Raw genomic sequence first — 14,992 nt, forward strand, 5'->3', positions numbered from 1 at the left:
TGGGCCCGGGAAGCACAGCAGAGGAACTCTTGCGCTCAGAGCCTCTCCTGGCCAGAGCATCTCGTAAAGCATCCCGCAGGGCTGGATGGGGACCGGCAACTGACGCAAATGTGCTGGCGAAATCCAGCCCGTGTTTGGCAGCGTCGCTTGACGTTTCGCAAAAGCTGGAAGCAGAGGACTGGAGCCGGGGGGCCGAGATTGGAAGATGCGTGGGTGAGCGGAGGAAGCTTTGCCAGAGACAGAGAAGAGGGGCAGCTGCTGACCTACCAGCCAGTGGGGCTGCTGAGTCCTGAAAGGGCCAGGATGAGTCACCAACCCCGCAGGGGGCTGAGTCCGCACGCCCCATGACCACCTTCTAGAAGCGGTGATGGACCTAGGCTACACAGAGATGAAGGGACCAGAAGGCTTGGTCCTAAGAAGGTAAAGATGGGCCGGGTGGCACTGTACCAAAGCCATGAACTCAGAGCTCCTGGGCTTAAATCACAGCTCCTGCTTATTAGCTCTGTGGCTTGATCAAGATGCCTAATTTCTGAAGAGCCATTTCTTTACCTGTCAAAGGGGATAAATGTGGCATCCACCTCAGGGCTGATCTGAGGACTGAACTACTAGCTAATAAATGTAAGATGCTCAGCATGGTGTCTGTTACACAGCAAGCATCCAACAGACGTCTGCTACTGTGAGTGTCATTAAAGACCGGAACAATGGAAGGCTAATAACAACAAAAACACTAGCAGCTGTACTGACCTAGTGGCACGTGCCATCATGGTTAACCCTCACAACACCAGTACAAGGGGGACATTATTATTGTTCCACATTTTACACAGGGGGAAACTGAGGCTCAAAGACACTTAACATATATGTCGCTAGTATTTATTGAGTGCTTACCGTGTGCCATGTATGACTTCATTTAATCCCCACAACAGCCACAGGAAGTATTATTATTATCCCCCTCTTACAGATGGGAAACAGGCACAGAGAGGTTAAGTAACTCTTCAAATGTCACACAGCCAGTACACTGTAGACAGTAGAGTGAACCCAAGTCCATCTAACTTCGAAAGCCATGCTCTTTCAACTCAGCTCTGCTTCCCAGGTTTTAAGGCTAATTCAGGCTGCAAAAACCTCCACCACAGCCCAAAGGAAGAAAAAGAAATATCTGTTCTGAGAAGTCTTGTGAAAGCTTAAAGGATGAGTATGGGGTGCTAGGATGAGCAGCTCCCATGGGACACAGGGCCCCACAGGCCAGTGCAGCCTTGTGACCAGACACATCATGTGCCTACAGCATGCTGAGCGGTCCTTTCTGCAGCCTTGTATGTAGGCCTACAAACCAAACATATGCAGGCAAAACTCCAACCCCACCCAGAGCCCTGTGGATCTTCGGGAGATACTGCTGAGTGTTTACAGACAATTCAGGACCATCAGTTGCCAGGCCGATTCCTTCCAGAGGAACCATCTGTCATCTCCCGAGTGGACGACAGGCCGAAGATAGATGGGCTGGGGGCCGGGCGGGTGCTGACCTCAATGCCACCCAGCACGTCCTCCCCACCTGTGGTAGCACCTCGGCCCCGGAGACCACCAGAGGAGCAGGCCCACAGGCAAAACATCTGAGGATGAACCCCTGAAGCCACAGGCCATTCTCTGAGTCACCAACTTTAATGAGGAAGGAGGGAACGCAAAACCCATGCCAGGAGGGAAAGCGTTTACTGGCTCCTTCCTGACGCTACAAGGTCATCTAAGCACAGAGCAGAGGGACACACTGCGCTCAACAGAGCACAGGCTGCTCGGCTGCTGAGCATCAATACCGATGAGGGCTTGGCTTTGCTGCGCCTCCATTTCGCTGCGGCCTTTCACCTTCCACAGCCTCTCCAGTTATGAATTGCTCATAGAGATCTCATGGTCGAGGAAGGATTAAGCTCTCAGTCTACGGAACTGAACCTCCCTCCTGTCCGAGGCCCCCCTCTTGACTGCTGACACTTAGAAATCCTTCAGGCTCTGCTCTGGGTGTAAGCAGGGTCCTCTGTGGTGGGCGCTTCCCCGCAGGCACTCAGGCCTGTGCAAACTTCCAAGCTAAAGCTTGGCCGCCATATTCATGGGTCCAGCTTCCCAAACTCCTGGAAGCTTTCATGGAGCTAAAAGTTCCCAAAGCTGCTTAAGGCAGCATCTGTTCAAGGACACGTCAAGGGGAGCCCTGCTCCAAACCCCACAAGGTTTAAGATCTATTTCAGAGCCCCAGACAGCTGGAATCCGCTTCAACCTGTGCCTTCTAAAGACTCAGGACTGTTCTTGGGTCTCATCCTGGTCTCCTGAACCATCTCCCTTTCAGAAAGAGACCTAGTTTCTCAACAGAAGCTCTGGGGTCCCACTCTGCATTCACCCCTCTACCCTTGGCCCTGTGCCTTGCCTGGCACACAGCAGAGGTCCAGAAAATCTTTGGTGACTTATTGCACGATGTGTGGAGTTAACAGCCTCTCTTTAGTTTGAAAAGCTCCAGGTTCAAGGGCAACTGACCTCAGGCCTCTTTCATGAAGCCAGGGTGGCCAGGCGCAGTGTTCACAGCACTGGTAACCCCCCGGGATGATTTTGAAATAAGTGGTGCGACCTCAAGCTCAACCCGCACGGACAATGTGGTGTAATGAGCAGGCCGTTGACATTATAATTAATTCAAAGAGACTCCAGCCGTTCCCAGCAAAGAAGGACACCAGGAAGCAAAGTATGAAGAAGTATTTTAATAGCTCAAACTCCAAGTCACTGTGTTCCCAGTTCTGGAGAGGTTCCTAAAAGAGGCAACTTTGGCCATTTTGGAAGCCAGCGTTCACCCTCCGGTGGTCTCGGCATCTCCCTCCTCTGGATGCTGACTCGGAGGAAAGCATAAACACGCCCAGTACCATCCTGGCTCCCATGGGACCTTCCTCTTACCTACGCGTTATAGCAACAGCCTTAGCTGGACTAAGAGGATGAGTCGGTTAAAGAAGGAGACAAACGTTGACTGTCCAAGCAGGAGCAGTCCAAGCTGGCAAGAAAAAGCACACTGCGTACATACGATACAGAAGGGCGAGCTTCTGCCTGTGGGTTTACAACATTACACTGGGTTTGCCTACGACCTATCAAGAAGGATTCTGCTGGCCAGTGTTTCTGCTGAACAAGCAACATGGCGGTCAAAAGTCTTGGGCATCCAGTGCCACCAGCCCAGAGTCATCATGCATCGTCCACTGGAGAGTCTTTGAGGGAAACATGAAGTCCAGTTCATGCCTCTGCCTACGGGTCGATTTCTTCGGGAATCACGGTGATCATAATGTCTTCATTGCCCCTGCGGACAACCATGTTCAGGGTGCTTTCCTTCTTAATGACGTCGCTGACGTCGTTGGCGGAGACCACTGACTGTCCATTGATGCTAATGATGACGTCATTTTCCTTGAGCCCACCGCTGCAACACAAAGGGAAACGCAATTGTAATGTTTCCACTCCTCCTGGTCTAACTGCCACGAAAGGTGATCAACTTTACATCGACAGAGGCACAGTTTAGGACCTCAAAGCCCAGAGCAAACAGGGTGGGGTAATAGTTAACTTATGTGAGACTGGCTTAAACCACCAACGGGTTGCATTATTTCCTTTGAGGTTTTTAGGCCACATCATCAGTCACGTCCATTGCAGAAATGCCTACCAGCGCTTGTATGATCTTATCATAGATGGACCCCACAGGAGATGAGGATGTACCATCTACCATGTACCAGGACCGTGGCCAGCTTGCTTGTAATGGGTGTTACAACTCCGAGAGCAGCGCCTACGGGGGTGAGTTGACGGCTCTACTGTGAGACACCTGCTTTGTGCTGTTGCTGGGACTGTAGCTCTTCTGGATGACAGTGTCCGATAAGCGGTTATGGTTCTCAATGGTCTAGCACAGGAGTCAGCGAACTTTTTCTGTACACGGCCAGATAGGAAATATATTAGGCTTTGCAGGCCAGATGGTCTCCATCACAACTCAACTCTGCCGTGGTAGTCCAAAAGCCACCACAGACAATATATAATCTATTGGGCATGGCCGTGACCCAGTAAAACTTCATTTACATTAACACTGGAATTTGAATTGCACATCACTTTCATGTGTCCTAAAATACTGTTCTCACTTAAATTGTTTCAACCACTTAAACATGCACAATCGATTCTTCCAGATCTGGTTCCCAGGACACAGTTTGCTGGCCCCTCCCTGGTTTAGCACCTCTCTCTGGATATTTCATCGATACAGGTAACAGACCCTGATGGTTAGTTGACCTACTTCTTTTCACATTATTTTGACGTTCCCTGGGTTATTTTTCTGGAGGTGTGGATGAGTATGGCCTGATTGATGACAGACATAATTAGCGAAGGCTTCAGGAGGAGACGCATCCAGCAGCCTAGGACAGGACCACTGCTTGAGGTCTCTGGGACATTGCTCCTTCAAGCCTCTTTCCCCAGCCAGGCCTGTTCTGGAGACTCATAACAAGTCCGATATCACTCCTTCCATCTGATACCCCTCCTCAAGAGGACTTTTGAAGATAGGAAGCAACCTTTTGCTGATGAGTCCTGAGCTGAACCAGGCTGGAAGTCCTGACTGGCAGGGTCGACCAAGGACGTCCGACCATTTTGTCAAGGATTCTCACAATCACCTGAGCTGATATGAAAAGAACAGCCCCCTGCCCCCTGCCCCCTACCTTCAGGAAACACAAGGATATTAGGAAAAGGGAAAATAATTCTAACTCACGCTTCTGCGGGGGTATCAGGAATTACTTCGATAATATACGCTCCTGAAAGCACATCTGGGAAGTCTCGGTGGCGATCCTTCAGCTCTTTGGCTTTGCTGCTCAGGACAAAGAACACCTGTATTAATGTTAAGTAACAACGGGGCTCCTGCCTGGCTTCTCCTCCTTCCCTGATTCTAACGTAAAATTCCTCCAGGGATTTTGATTCTGCTTCAAATTGCCTATTTCCTAGAGTTACTGGATAACAGCAAGGGAAGTGTTTTATCATTATTATTATTAATTGATAGTAGCTACCACTTAAGGAGTCAGTACAATATCATGGTTGGCCTGTTTTGGAGCCCCAGCTCTGCCGCTTCCTGACTGTGTGATCTTGGGCAGGTGCTTAACCTCTCTGTGCCTTAGTTTTCTCACCTGTAAAATAGGGATAACGACATGGGGTTGTCGTGAGGACCCGATGAGACCATCTAGGTCCAGCACCTGGCCCAGTGCCAAGCACGTGATAAATAGTGGGCGGGGTCGCCGTGGCTAGTGACCACGGCCACCACCCATTCATCCAAGCTTTGATACGCATGAAATCACTCAGCCTTCACCACATACCAACATGCCTGCACAGTTATCCTCATTCCAGAGAGGAGGAAACTGAGGCACTCAGGGGTCAAGTCATCCCAAGGTCACAAACCAGGAAACAGTAGAGCTGGGACAAGAACTCAGGAAGCTGGACCCCAGGGCCCATATTCCTTCCTTATGCCTTCATCTCTCAGAGTTCCCAAACAAGACCTGATGCACATTTTAGTCTTGGCAAGCCAGCTGAGAAAGGTACCACCATTTATTACATGTGTCTAAACTATAGTCGTGTGTTCACAATTAATAGCTAATTAACTACAATAATTAATATATTAATATCAATATGTTCTGCTCTTTGCCAACTTCACCTACAAGAGTTTCAACCGAGCCCTTAGGTACCAGGACTCCTACGATTACACCAGATTTTTTCATCAAGTTTAAAATGCCAGTATGTTATGAGTCTGGCAGCCACATACCACAACTTCCACCAGCTCGGGGGAAAAACAAGCCCATCTGTCATGCTGGGCCTGACTGGCATTCCAGGAGCCTCAGGCCACAGGAGGGAGAGCTAAGGAAAGGCAGGGCGCTCTGGGGCTGAGGGAGGTGTTTGGGGCACTCCTGGAATGTGAGTTTCAACAAAGCAAGTGGTGAAAGGAAGGCATGGGGGAGTGACGAACACCCCGGCTCTTCAGGCCTGCCTTCAAAGAAGAATGGAATCTTCCAGAAGGAAGGACCTGCTCAGAACCCAGAAACAAACATGAAGGATAAAACAAGAGGCTAAGGCTAATGGCCCTTCTCTCTTTCCTCATGTTACTTAACTTTAACCAGAAACTGAGCTGTCTTGAAGCAGAGTAAGGTTTCCCTTTTAGGGGTGCCAGTGAGAGTCTTCTGAAGTTCAGGTTTGTTTTAAATTTAAGACACAGACAGACACAGACATCCTGTTACCCACCTGGATGTCAGTGACATCATTCGGATGCCAATATACTTCTTCTTGGTGATGGCTTTGCCTGGTGTGACAACAAAAGGACAACGGAAGGTCAGCCCAGTTGGCGGCTGTGCCGGGTACACCACGAGCCATGGGGTTCAATCCCCCAGTTTGCTGTGTAGAGTCAGGACCATAGGGGGATGCGCTCGGCTTGTGGTTCAAATCCTGACTGGGATCCTACCTGCCTCCTCTCTTCCCCAGGTAGAAGGTAAACATCACACCTGCAAGGGATCCTGCTGAGCCTCAAACCCCCAGCCAGACTCGAGCAGAAGGTTCAATAAACATTTGTGGAATGAATGAGCTCCATGAATCTCGGTTTTCTCATCAGTTAGATGGGACTAATAATTCCCACCTGATCAAGCAAAGGAATTAAATGACATAATGAATAATGAAGTGAAATGATGTACAGAAATCACCCAGGATCATGCCTGGTACATACCCGACTGAACCATATGACACATTCATGATCATAGGTCGAAAATAGTCCAACACCTATGACCTAATACCACGGGCTTAACAGCGTGCGTTCCTTTCCCTTCTGACCTTCAGGGTGTCGTTTTCCCTGACCCAAGTCCCCGTGGGGCACCCCAGGCCTAAATCTCCCAAGGGCTGCCTGGGCCTTGCTCTACCTTTGGCTTGTCGGTCGTGGGATTCCGTTAGGAACTTTTTAATCTTATCAGATGGAATTGCAAAGGAGATACCAGCTGTCACTTTCAGTGTGTTAATTCCAATCACTTCACCATCCTGAAAAGCAAGATGGAAACAGCTTACTGAATCCATGAAGGTTCACCTGAAGATATGCACCAATAGAGAGCGGAGAATTTGCAAGAAAGGAGCCTTGGAGCTTCTTCAGAGAAATGTGTGAGGTGGGGGGAGCTGGAGGGAGGGGGCTCCTGGGTCGTAGAGGGAAAGGCCTGACTTGGGCAGCGTAAGCCAATCTCAGCAACGGAAGAATCGACACCCACTCGACTCAGAGCTGAGTGATCACCACGCCGAAAGCACAGCAACAGACACGAGAGACAGTTTCAAAATGCACATTTGCTCCTTTGGCATGGATACATTTCCAGAAGCCCCAGAGTCCTTTAGATGGCTGTCCACACCTTCCTGCTTCCCCCATTTCCAGTGATCTTAAGGTTCCTCTGCTGACGTCAGGGAGAAACAACCTTAGCGCTTAGGGCAGACAGACTTCATCATCAGGAAAACAAAGCCTCACCTCCGAGCAGACGCCGGGGCACTCGGGGCAGGCAGAGGGCTCACAATCGCATCTTACTGCCTCTGCTTGTCACAGACTAGCTCTAAGTCATGGAGGAAGCCAGTCTACAGGGTGTGCTTCAATTCAAGCTAAATTCACAGTTCAGTGAACGCCACACCATAGGAAATAATCCTGGTATAACGGTCTTGCCTCACACCATCCAACCATTATTCTGAACACTACTGTTAAAGGGTCGTTCAACTCGGACTTAGAAGGGAAAACTGCCAGGACAGTTTAAGTCACTTCTAGCACATTTCCCGTAGCGCTGAGAATTCAGTCCCCGACTCAGAGGGACCATCAAGAAGGCACTGCCATCCTGCGCTTTGCTAAACAAGGCCTCGATTTCATCACCTGTAAATGAGAGTTGGATGGGTGACCCTGAGCTGCACCCTGGCTCTGACTGTCTGATTCTAAGGCTTCCCTTTTTTGCTTAAATAAAATATAAACTTAGGTGACATCTTTGTGAGCGGGGTAACTCCTCATTCCAGCCTGGTCTTAGAGGAGGGCCCCTGGCCAAGACAAACCCTGTGGATGAGCCACGCCAGCTCCTTAGGCAGTGTAGGGACAGGCCAGAACTGCTGACACCTTCAAAATAAAGACCCACTCCTTTAACCACTCCTGGCTTGGACCTGAATTCCAATGCCTTTGCTTGTAACTTTGAAACATAAGCATGTCTGCTGGCACAGCAGTTCCAATCCAAACTCCATCGTGCCTTATTCTTTCCAGAAAAGATAAGAAGAGTAATTTGCAAGGTACAGTACAGTCACAGATGTCACTTTAAAAGAATCAGATAATGTGCTTTGGCAAGTTCATGTCTGAAAAGAAACCAAAAGAGGAAAAAAGACAGGTACACAGATTTTTAAAAGGCCTTACCAGGTTTACTAATGGGCCTCCGGAGTTTCCATACTGAAATTAAGCAAAAATTAAAAGGTTATGAGTTTATGTCATTACATGGTCCAATCTACTTCTCTGCCTGGCAGGTCCCTGAGTGCAAGCTCTTGCCGCAGTTTTGTTCCTGTCTACCTAATATTTTGCTGGGAAAAAAAGGACCTTAAGCAATTTTCAGAAAGTTTTAGATGTGCCATAAAGGGGATATATATAGATATAGATAGATAGGTAGATAGATGGATGGATTTTTTTTTTTTTTTTTTTTTTTTTTTTTTTTGCTCCAAAGCCCAGAGGCCAACTACAAATTCCCAAAACACCCAACACATCTTCCTTGTCTTGGCAATAGGCTGGCTGCCCACTTGCTCCAGTATCACAGTATTTCAAATCTTCAAAACCGCCCCCCTACATCTATGTGACCCCTACTTTGCTGCTTGGCCTGGAAATCCACATGGTTTGCTCTATTTCCATTAGTTCATGAAGATCACAAGGAAGTTTGGGAATAAAGCCTACCAGAGGCAGCGAGTGCACAAAACACGCTGTGTTTCTTATTTATTAGATAGATGTAGGGGAAAATGCTTTTTAGAAACGTTAATCCTATAGGGAAACAGCTGAAGTGGAAAAATGTGACTTAAAAAAGATTCCATTGATGAGATTGTGTGTGATAATCCTTGACCTCATTAGACATCGAATGGGTCGGCCTGATGCCAGACTGCTCCCCCCACCACAAGGCAATGCAAACTCCTCTCGGGGCTACAGAGCCTGTGCTGAGGTGAGCATCCCTCCTGCCACAAAGTTGAACAAGCAGCTCCAGCCAGGGGTGGCTGACCCTGGGGCAGGGCAGGACGGGGCATGGAGAGCTCCTCCGGGCTGCAAACTTTGGCAAATCTTAAGTTCCCGTCACAGGAGTCCCCGGAGATTGCCAACAGGCTGAAGACCAGCCCTCTGCCTCATCTGCTTTAGGGGATCCTTGAAAGCACCTTGAGGGTCCTGACTCCAGCCCTGGCTCCTAAGCCCAGCCCAGCTTTCCAAAATCCCACCCGACCCTGCAGCGGAGAGGGCTCACGTTGATGATGGCGTCTGTCTGGATGTAGTCCATGTCCGAGTTCCGGAGTCCCAGCTCTTTGCCACCTCGCTGGGTGGTGCTGACGATCCCAGTGGTGACAGTGTTTTGAAGGGAAAATGGGCTTCCGATGGCAACCACAAACTCTCCGGGCCGCAGCTCCGAGGAGCGGCCAAGCAGTAGCACGGGCAGCTTTCCCTGGAAACACAAGGTTGGCGTTGCTGCATTTGGTTAAGTGAACAGAACGGATAAACGCACAGATGTCGTGGAATGCCAAGCAAGGGACACCGCTCATACTCACCAGGCCTTGCAGGAAACCGAGGTCAGGCCTAGCATCCCTTCCCGGCTGAGGACTGTCTTCCCTCCCACCCAAGATAATCAGTGCCTCGTTGTAAGCTGCTGCAAGTCAAGTGCACACTGCCGCTGCCACACGCCAAGGAAGACGTGGGACCGATACTGGAGGCCAACTCAGGGTCTCAGCACATCTTGAAGCTATCAGCACAGACTTGCTCTGATACCCGGAGGCCAGGAGACAGAGGGGGACACGTTTAGGACTGGGGGCAAGCCTGACTGCAGCACTCTTAGAGAGCCACAGGGAAGGATCCAGAGCCCACCCCCTGGGGGGAGGGGAAGGGGTGGATCTGCCCCCACTTATCATAGACTCGTCCCTCCTGGGTTCTGAAGAATCAGCTCTGTGGGCTTGCAGCTGCCCTGACTCCGTCCAGTGCATCTCTGTGCTAAGCACATGCAATCCTGGGGAGGGGCAGGGGTGGGGCTGGGGGCAACAAGGCATCCAGGGCCCCGAGACACCAAGACCCAAGAGGTGGGCTCTCGGGCTTCCCTGGTGGTGCAGTGGTTGGGAGTCCGCTTGCCGATGCAGGGGACACGGGTTCGTGCCCCAGTCCGGGAAGATCCCACATGCCGCGGAGCGGCTGGGCCCGTGAGCCATAGCCGCTGAGCCTGCGCGTCCGGAGCCTGTGCTCCACAACGGGAGAGGCCACAACAGTGAGAGGCCCACGTACCGCAAAAAAAAAAAAAAAGAGGTGGGCTCTCTCCTTGCCTGGAAAGGTCTTGCATCCACCACGTCTGCTCCCGTCCCTGGCAGGCTGATTAACCCAACAAAGCCTGGTTGACCCCCAATGCCCTGTGAAGGCCAGGCAGAGTCAGAAGCCCCAAACTACTCTTCAAACCAAAACTGGACAAAATAAAGCCAGCTCTCGTCACTAGGGCTGAGAGCTGGGCTTCCGTCTGAGAAGGCTCTAAGCTCTCCTCCCTCCCTTCCTCCCTGGAGCCAGGCAAACCTCCGAGTTCCTTTCTCCTTTGTTTCCTGAGACAAAATGAGCAGCTGCTCTGAACAGTGTGGACCAGCCCAGAAAGCAAAGAGCTGGCCCAGGCCTAGTGCGAATTGCGAGGTAAGCGTCCTCATGTTCGTCCACCTCGACAAAGAAGGAAAGAGGAGAGGAGGCTGGGAGGATGCAGGGGGTGGAAACCAGCAGTTACGTAGCACTTCCTTCGCCAGGGATGAAGCAGACACCAGCTGATGAGATGGGGAGATCACTGGGCCCATTTAACAGATGAAGACACTGAGACTCCAAGCAACTGTGTGACTTGAGACCGGCCAGGGATTTAAAAGTGCAACCCCGAACCCAGACTCTCATCCACCACAAGGTACTGAGTCACAAAGAACCCTCTCTGACCCCAAATAAGGAAGATGCTGGTCAGGAACAAGCTGGGTCAGAAAACACAAGGAGGAAGAAGGGATATCGAAGGAGGGATCCAAGACCTAAACCTTTCAGGGGCTGCATGAGGAGGGATGCCCCTCAGATCACAGGTACTGAGAAGCCTAGAAGAGCGCCCCAGTGAAGAGCACAGACCTGGGACCAGGCGGCCTGATTAGATCCTGGCTCGAGCTTACAGCCACTCTGGTCCTCCGTGTTCTCATCTGGAAAACGGGAATAACGCAGCACACTTATCTCATTGGTGTGTTGTGAGAATTAAGCGACTTGAGACCTGAACGGCTCTTTGAAGAGCACCTGGCTCAGTTAAGCACCATGTAATTGGGACATGTAAGCATCAGACGTGTTGGTTATTGTTATCAATATCAGGGTCTGTGCAGTCTCAATGGGGGAAACCCCACCAACGAAACTCCCACAAAGTAGCGCGTGTCACCCAGCCCTCCACCTAGGAGGAGGCTGGTGGCACAGGCCTGCCCTGACAGTGACACTTTGCCCTTGCGGTCACCTGAGGCTGGCGTGCGTGGTACTGCTCTGGAGGGGGCAGCCTGCAGTCCCCACTCCCCGAGCTCACTCAGAAGCACGCCAATGAGCTCAGCGTGGCCTGTTTACCCTGGGCCTGCGCCAGCCGCCCCTGCCAGGAATGACTTCATCCAGTAGCCACAGCGGGTGGGTGGGCAGGAGTCAGGGCCAGTGATGAGCACTGGCCACTGTGGGGAGGCCCGCCAGGGACACTACCACTCCTTCAGGGCTCAGGGACTGCTTTCAGGGCTGGGCTTGGGAGGTTGGCAAGGGGACACAGTGGCAAAGGCTCCTGGGCTGGGTTTGCCAGGCTGCCCAAGATTACAGTTGCTTTTCACCAACTTCAAGGCAAGAGGTCAGGTTCAAACACAGAAAGGCGGGCCCAGCCCACATCAGCTCAGCCACAAGCCGAGAACCACATCAGAAAGTTACAGGGCAGGACTGACTGCGGAGGGTCTTAATTAGCATTTGCTCATCCCCCACCCCCCACCCCGTTCCTCCACCTCCACCCTCTCGGAAGGGGGCCAGACCCAGGCCCCTGCGTCTCAGGGGGTTGAGAAGGCAGAGGGGGCCAAAGACAGCGCTCCCTGGAACTCCCCTCTTCCAAGTCTGAGCTCAGGCCCAGGGGATGGGAAAAGGAGGCATGTGATCTTCGGGGGCAGAAGCTGTGAGGACGGAGGGGAGAGACCCCCAGGAGGGAAGGAGAACCCCCAGGGCCTGCTGCTCTGCCGGCTGCACTCACTGGGGAGGAACAGGCCTGTGGCCAGTAATGGGGCCCAGAGAAGCCAGTGGATGAGCTTGGCTCCAGTGCAGTGAAGTCACCACACTGTAGTGACCATGCAGGCTTGGACAAGTGGACACCAGTGATAGGAGCCCAGAGTCTCCCCGAGGACCAATCCTCACGTCAACACAAGGGGAAGAAATTCGGATCACAAGTGGTCATTTAGCCAAACCTGCACCGATGGCAACACCAAGTATCACCTTGTTTAAGTTTTTATTCACTCAAACATCTCCTAGACTCTAAGGGACAATCATAAGACAGAAATAAGCAAGTGGACACATATCAAGGGGGATCCTTAGACTATGAAGCTTGGACTGATGTGAAAGGAATGACACAGGTGACATTTTACCTCCCGGGTGACAAAGCTCTTTCATGACCCCCTTGGCAGTTAGGGCATGTTTCCTCCCATCTTACAGATGTGGAAACTGAGGCTCAGAGAGGGAGTGACTCCTCACAACTCATGAGCAGCCTGGTTAAACGAGAGAACAGGTCCCCCACCTCCCAGACCTTCACTCCTTGTAGGTGTTAATGTGAATTCTAATTGTAGGCAGAAATCTTTGCAAGAGAGTGACGTGGGGCAAATGTGGGCCAGGCCAGATTTACAGCCCTTCATGAGGTCACAATGCCTTTTGGGGGCCATTTGGCTCCTGTTTCCCGCAGGTGCCAGCGGGCCACACAAGCATCAGGCTCTCCAGCCGGCTCCAGATCCAAGTGGGGCTCATTCTCAGCCTCCCTCCTCACCCTGGGCCTGTCTGCTCGGCGCAGCTATACCTCTGCTGGCCAAATTCCTATTCGGCAACTGAGCGTTTTATTCCACAGCTGTCTAGACACACGCTCCATGGGGGGACTCAGGGGGAGATGAAAAGCAGATACGGCTGAAAGCGCCAAGGCACGCCTCGGCCTTGACCTGCAGATGGGAAACCCTGGGGCCACCCGTTCCTGGTTTAACCCCGCGCTGCTGTCCGCAGGCTGGTTCCCAGGCCGCCCACATCAAAGCCGGCTCCAGGCTCCCTGCGGCAGATGCTCTGTCTGAGCCTCCCTGTGAAGCGGCCCAGCCACAGGCCATCTTGGAGATGCCCGACCCTCTCCTAACAGCCCACATCTCAGCATCTCGCAGGAGCCTCGCAACACGCCTACGAAGTAAAGGCGCAGACATCCATCCTCCACTTGGCAGGCGGGAGGAGCAGAGTGGGGAGGAGGGAGACTGGGGCGTGCGGCTCCTGTTCCTTGTCTCCAGATTCTCCAAACACTGGCAGGGAGGGAGGGTGAAATGCAAGTCGGGTACACAGCAAAGCCGGATGGGGAGTTTGAACGTGGCGAAAGCTCAACCCCGAGGCTCCGGGTCAGAACTGAGCAGGAGCCCTCGGGCCCCACCAGGAGAGCGTGCAGCTCATGTTGTCCCAATCCCTCCAGGACGAGGGGCATCCCAAAGTGAGTCCATCACACTGCCCATTCTCAAGGTCATGCTCTTGTTCATGAGAGGGAGGAACCTGAGAGGCCAGTGGGAAAGAGGGGACGTCCGCGTTGAAAGGCACAGCATCCTCGGTTTGCAAGTGACTCACTTGTGCTACATGCCGGCCTCACAGCAGAGTCAACAAGAGGGGCTGGAAGGGAACACGGATCCCGAGAACAACCGGGTCGTTGGCCATGCCAGCCAGGTCGATGGAGATAGCCCAGACGAGGGTGTTAGAGTCCTGCGTGTGGACCCCATGTCCGAGTTAAGCTAACTACGAGCCGTAGGCAGGATACGAATTGTGTGATAGATTTACTGCTAAAACCTGGAAGTGGCATGATTAAAGAAGCCTCTTACCGTTCGTTTAGATGCCAACAAACAAACAGACAACAACCAGCAGGCCTGGCCTCACTGCTCCCACAAAACACTGCCTACATGAAAGAGAACTTTCTCGACAAGCATTCACTGAGGACAGGCCTGGCACAGGGAACATGAAAGATCAACAAAACCCACCCGGGCCCTCCAGGCTTACTGTCCGATGGTGGGGGGAAACACACAAGCCAGCAGAACACACAGCAGTAAAAAGAGATAAAATCCATCTCCCTCCCCAAGGGCAGCTCAGCCTAGAATCTTCCATAAAGGCTAAATATAGATCAACACTAAAAATGATTTGGGTGCATCAATTAGGGTTTTTTTTTTTTTTTCAGCTGCAAGTAACAAAAAACCCAATGCAAAATGGAGTAAACATCCACCTGCTCAAGGGCGTGATGGCAGGGCTGATCACTTCAAAGGCTCAAGGACAACGTCAAGAAGAAGCTCCTGCCTTCTTTCCATCTGATCAACGGCCGCCTGGGCTCATGGTCACAGGAGGGCCACCATCATTCCAGGCATGACACAAAGATGTAGCAATGTCCACTGGAAGTAATAGACTCTTTTCTCCCTTGTGTGTCTCTTCAGAAGAGCTAAGAATCCAGAAGGGCCCAGCACATTCTTCCTCGTGGGTCATCAGCCACTGCCTGGT

The 14,992-nt window shown here is 51.7% G+C and overlaps 1 protein-coding gene across 1 annotated transcript in view; it reads right to left on the reverse strand.

Moving 5' to 3' along the window:
• Positions 1-2,708: 2,708 nt before the first annotated feature.
• HTRA1 (HtrA serine peptidase 1) overlaps positions 2,709-14,992 on the reverse strand; it is a 57,295-nt gene continuing 45,011 nt past the window's right edge. The window contains exons 4-9 of the mRNA XM_081231322.1: positions 9,486-9,680; positions 8,408-8,440; positions 6,912-7,026; positions 6,247-6,304; positions 4,736-4,831; positions 2,709-3,421 (exon numbers count right to left, since the gene is read on the reverse strand). Of these exons, the coding sequence (XP_081087448.1) occupies positions 3,253-3,421; positions 4,736-4,831; positions 6,247-6,304; positions 6,912-7,026; positions 8,408-8,440; positions 9,486-9,680 (666 nt within the window). The 3' untranslated portion in view covers positions 2,709-3,252. The remainder of the gene's footprint in view (positions 3,422-4,735; positions 4,832-6,246; positions 6,305-6,911; positions 7,027-8,407; positions 8,441-9,485; positions 9,681-14,992) is intronic.

This window comes from Mesoplodon bidens (genome assembly GCF_964165515.1).
Source record: "Mesoplodon bidens genome assembly, chromosome: 1".
Taxonomy (NCBI): domain Eukaryota; kingdom Metazoa; phylum Chordata; class Mammalia; order Artiodactyla; family Ziphiidae; genus Mesoplodon; species Mesoplodon bidens.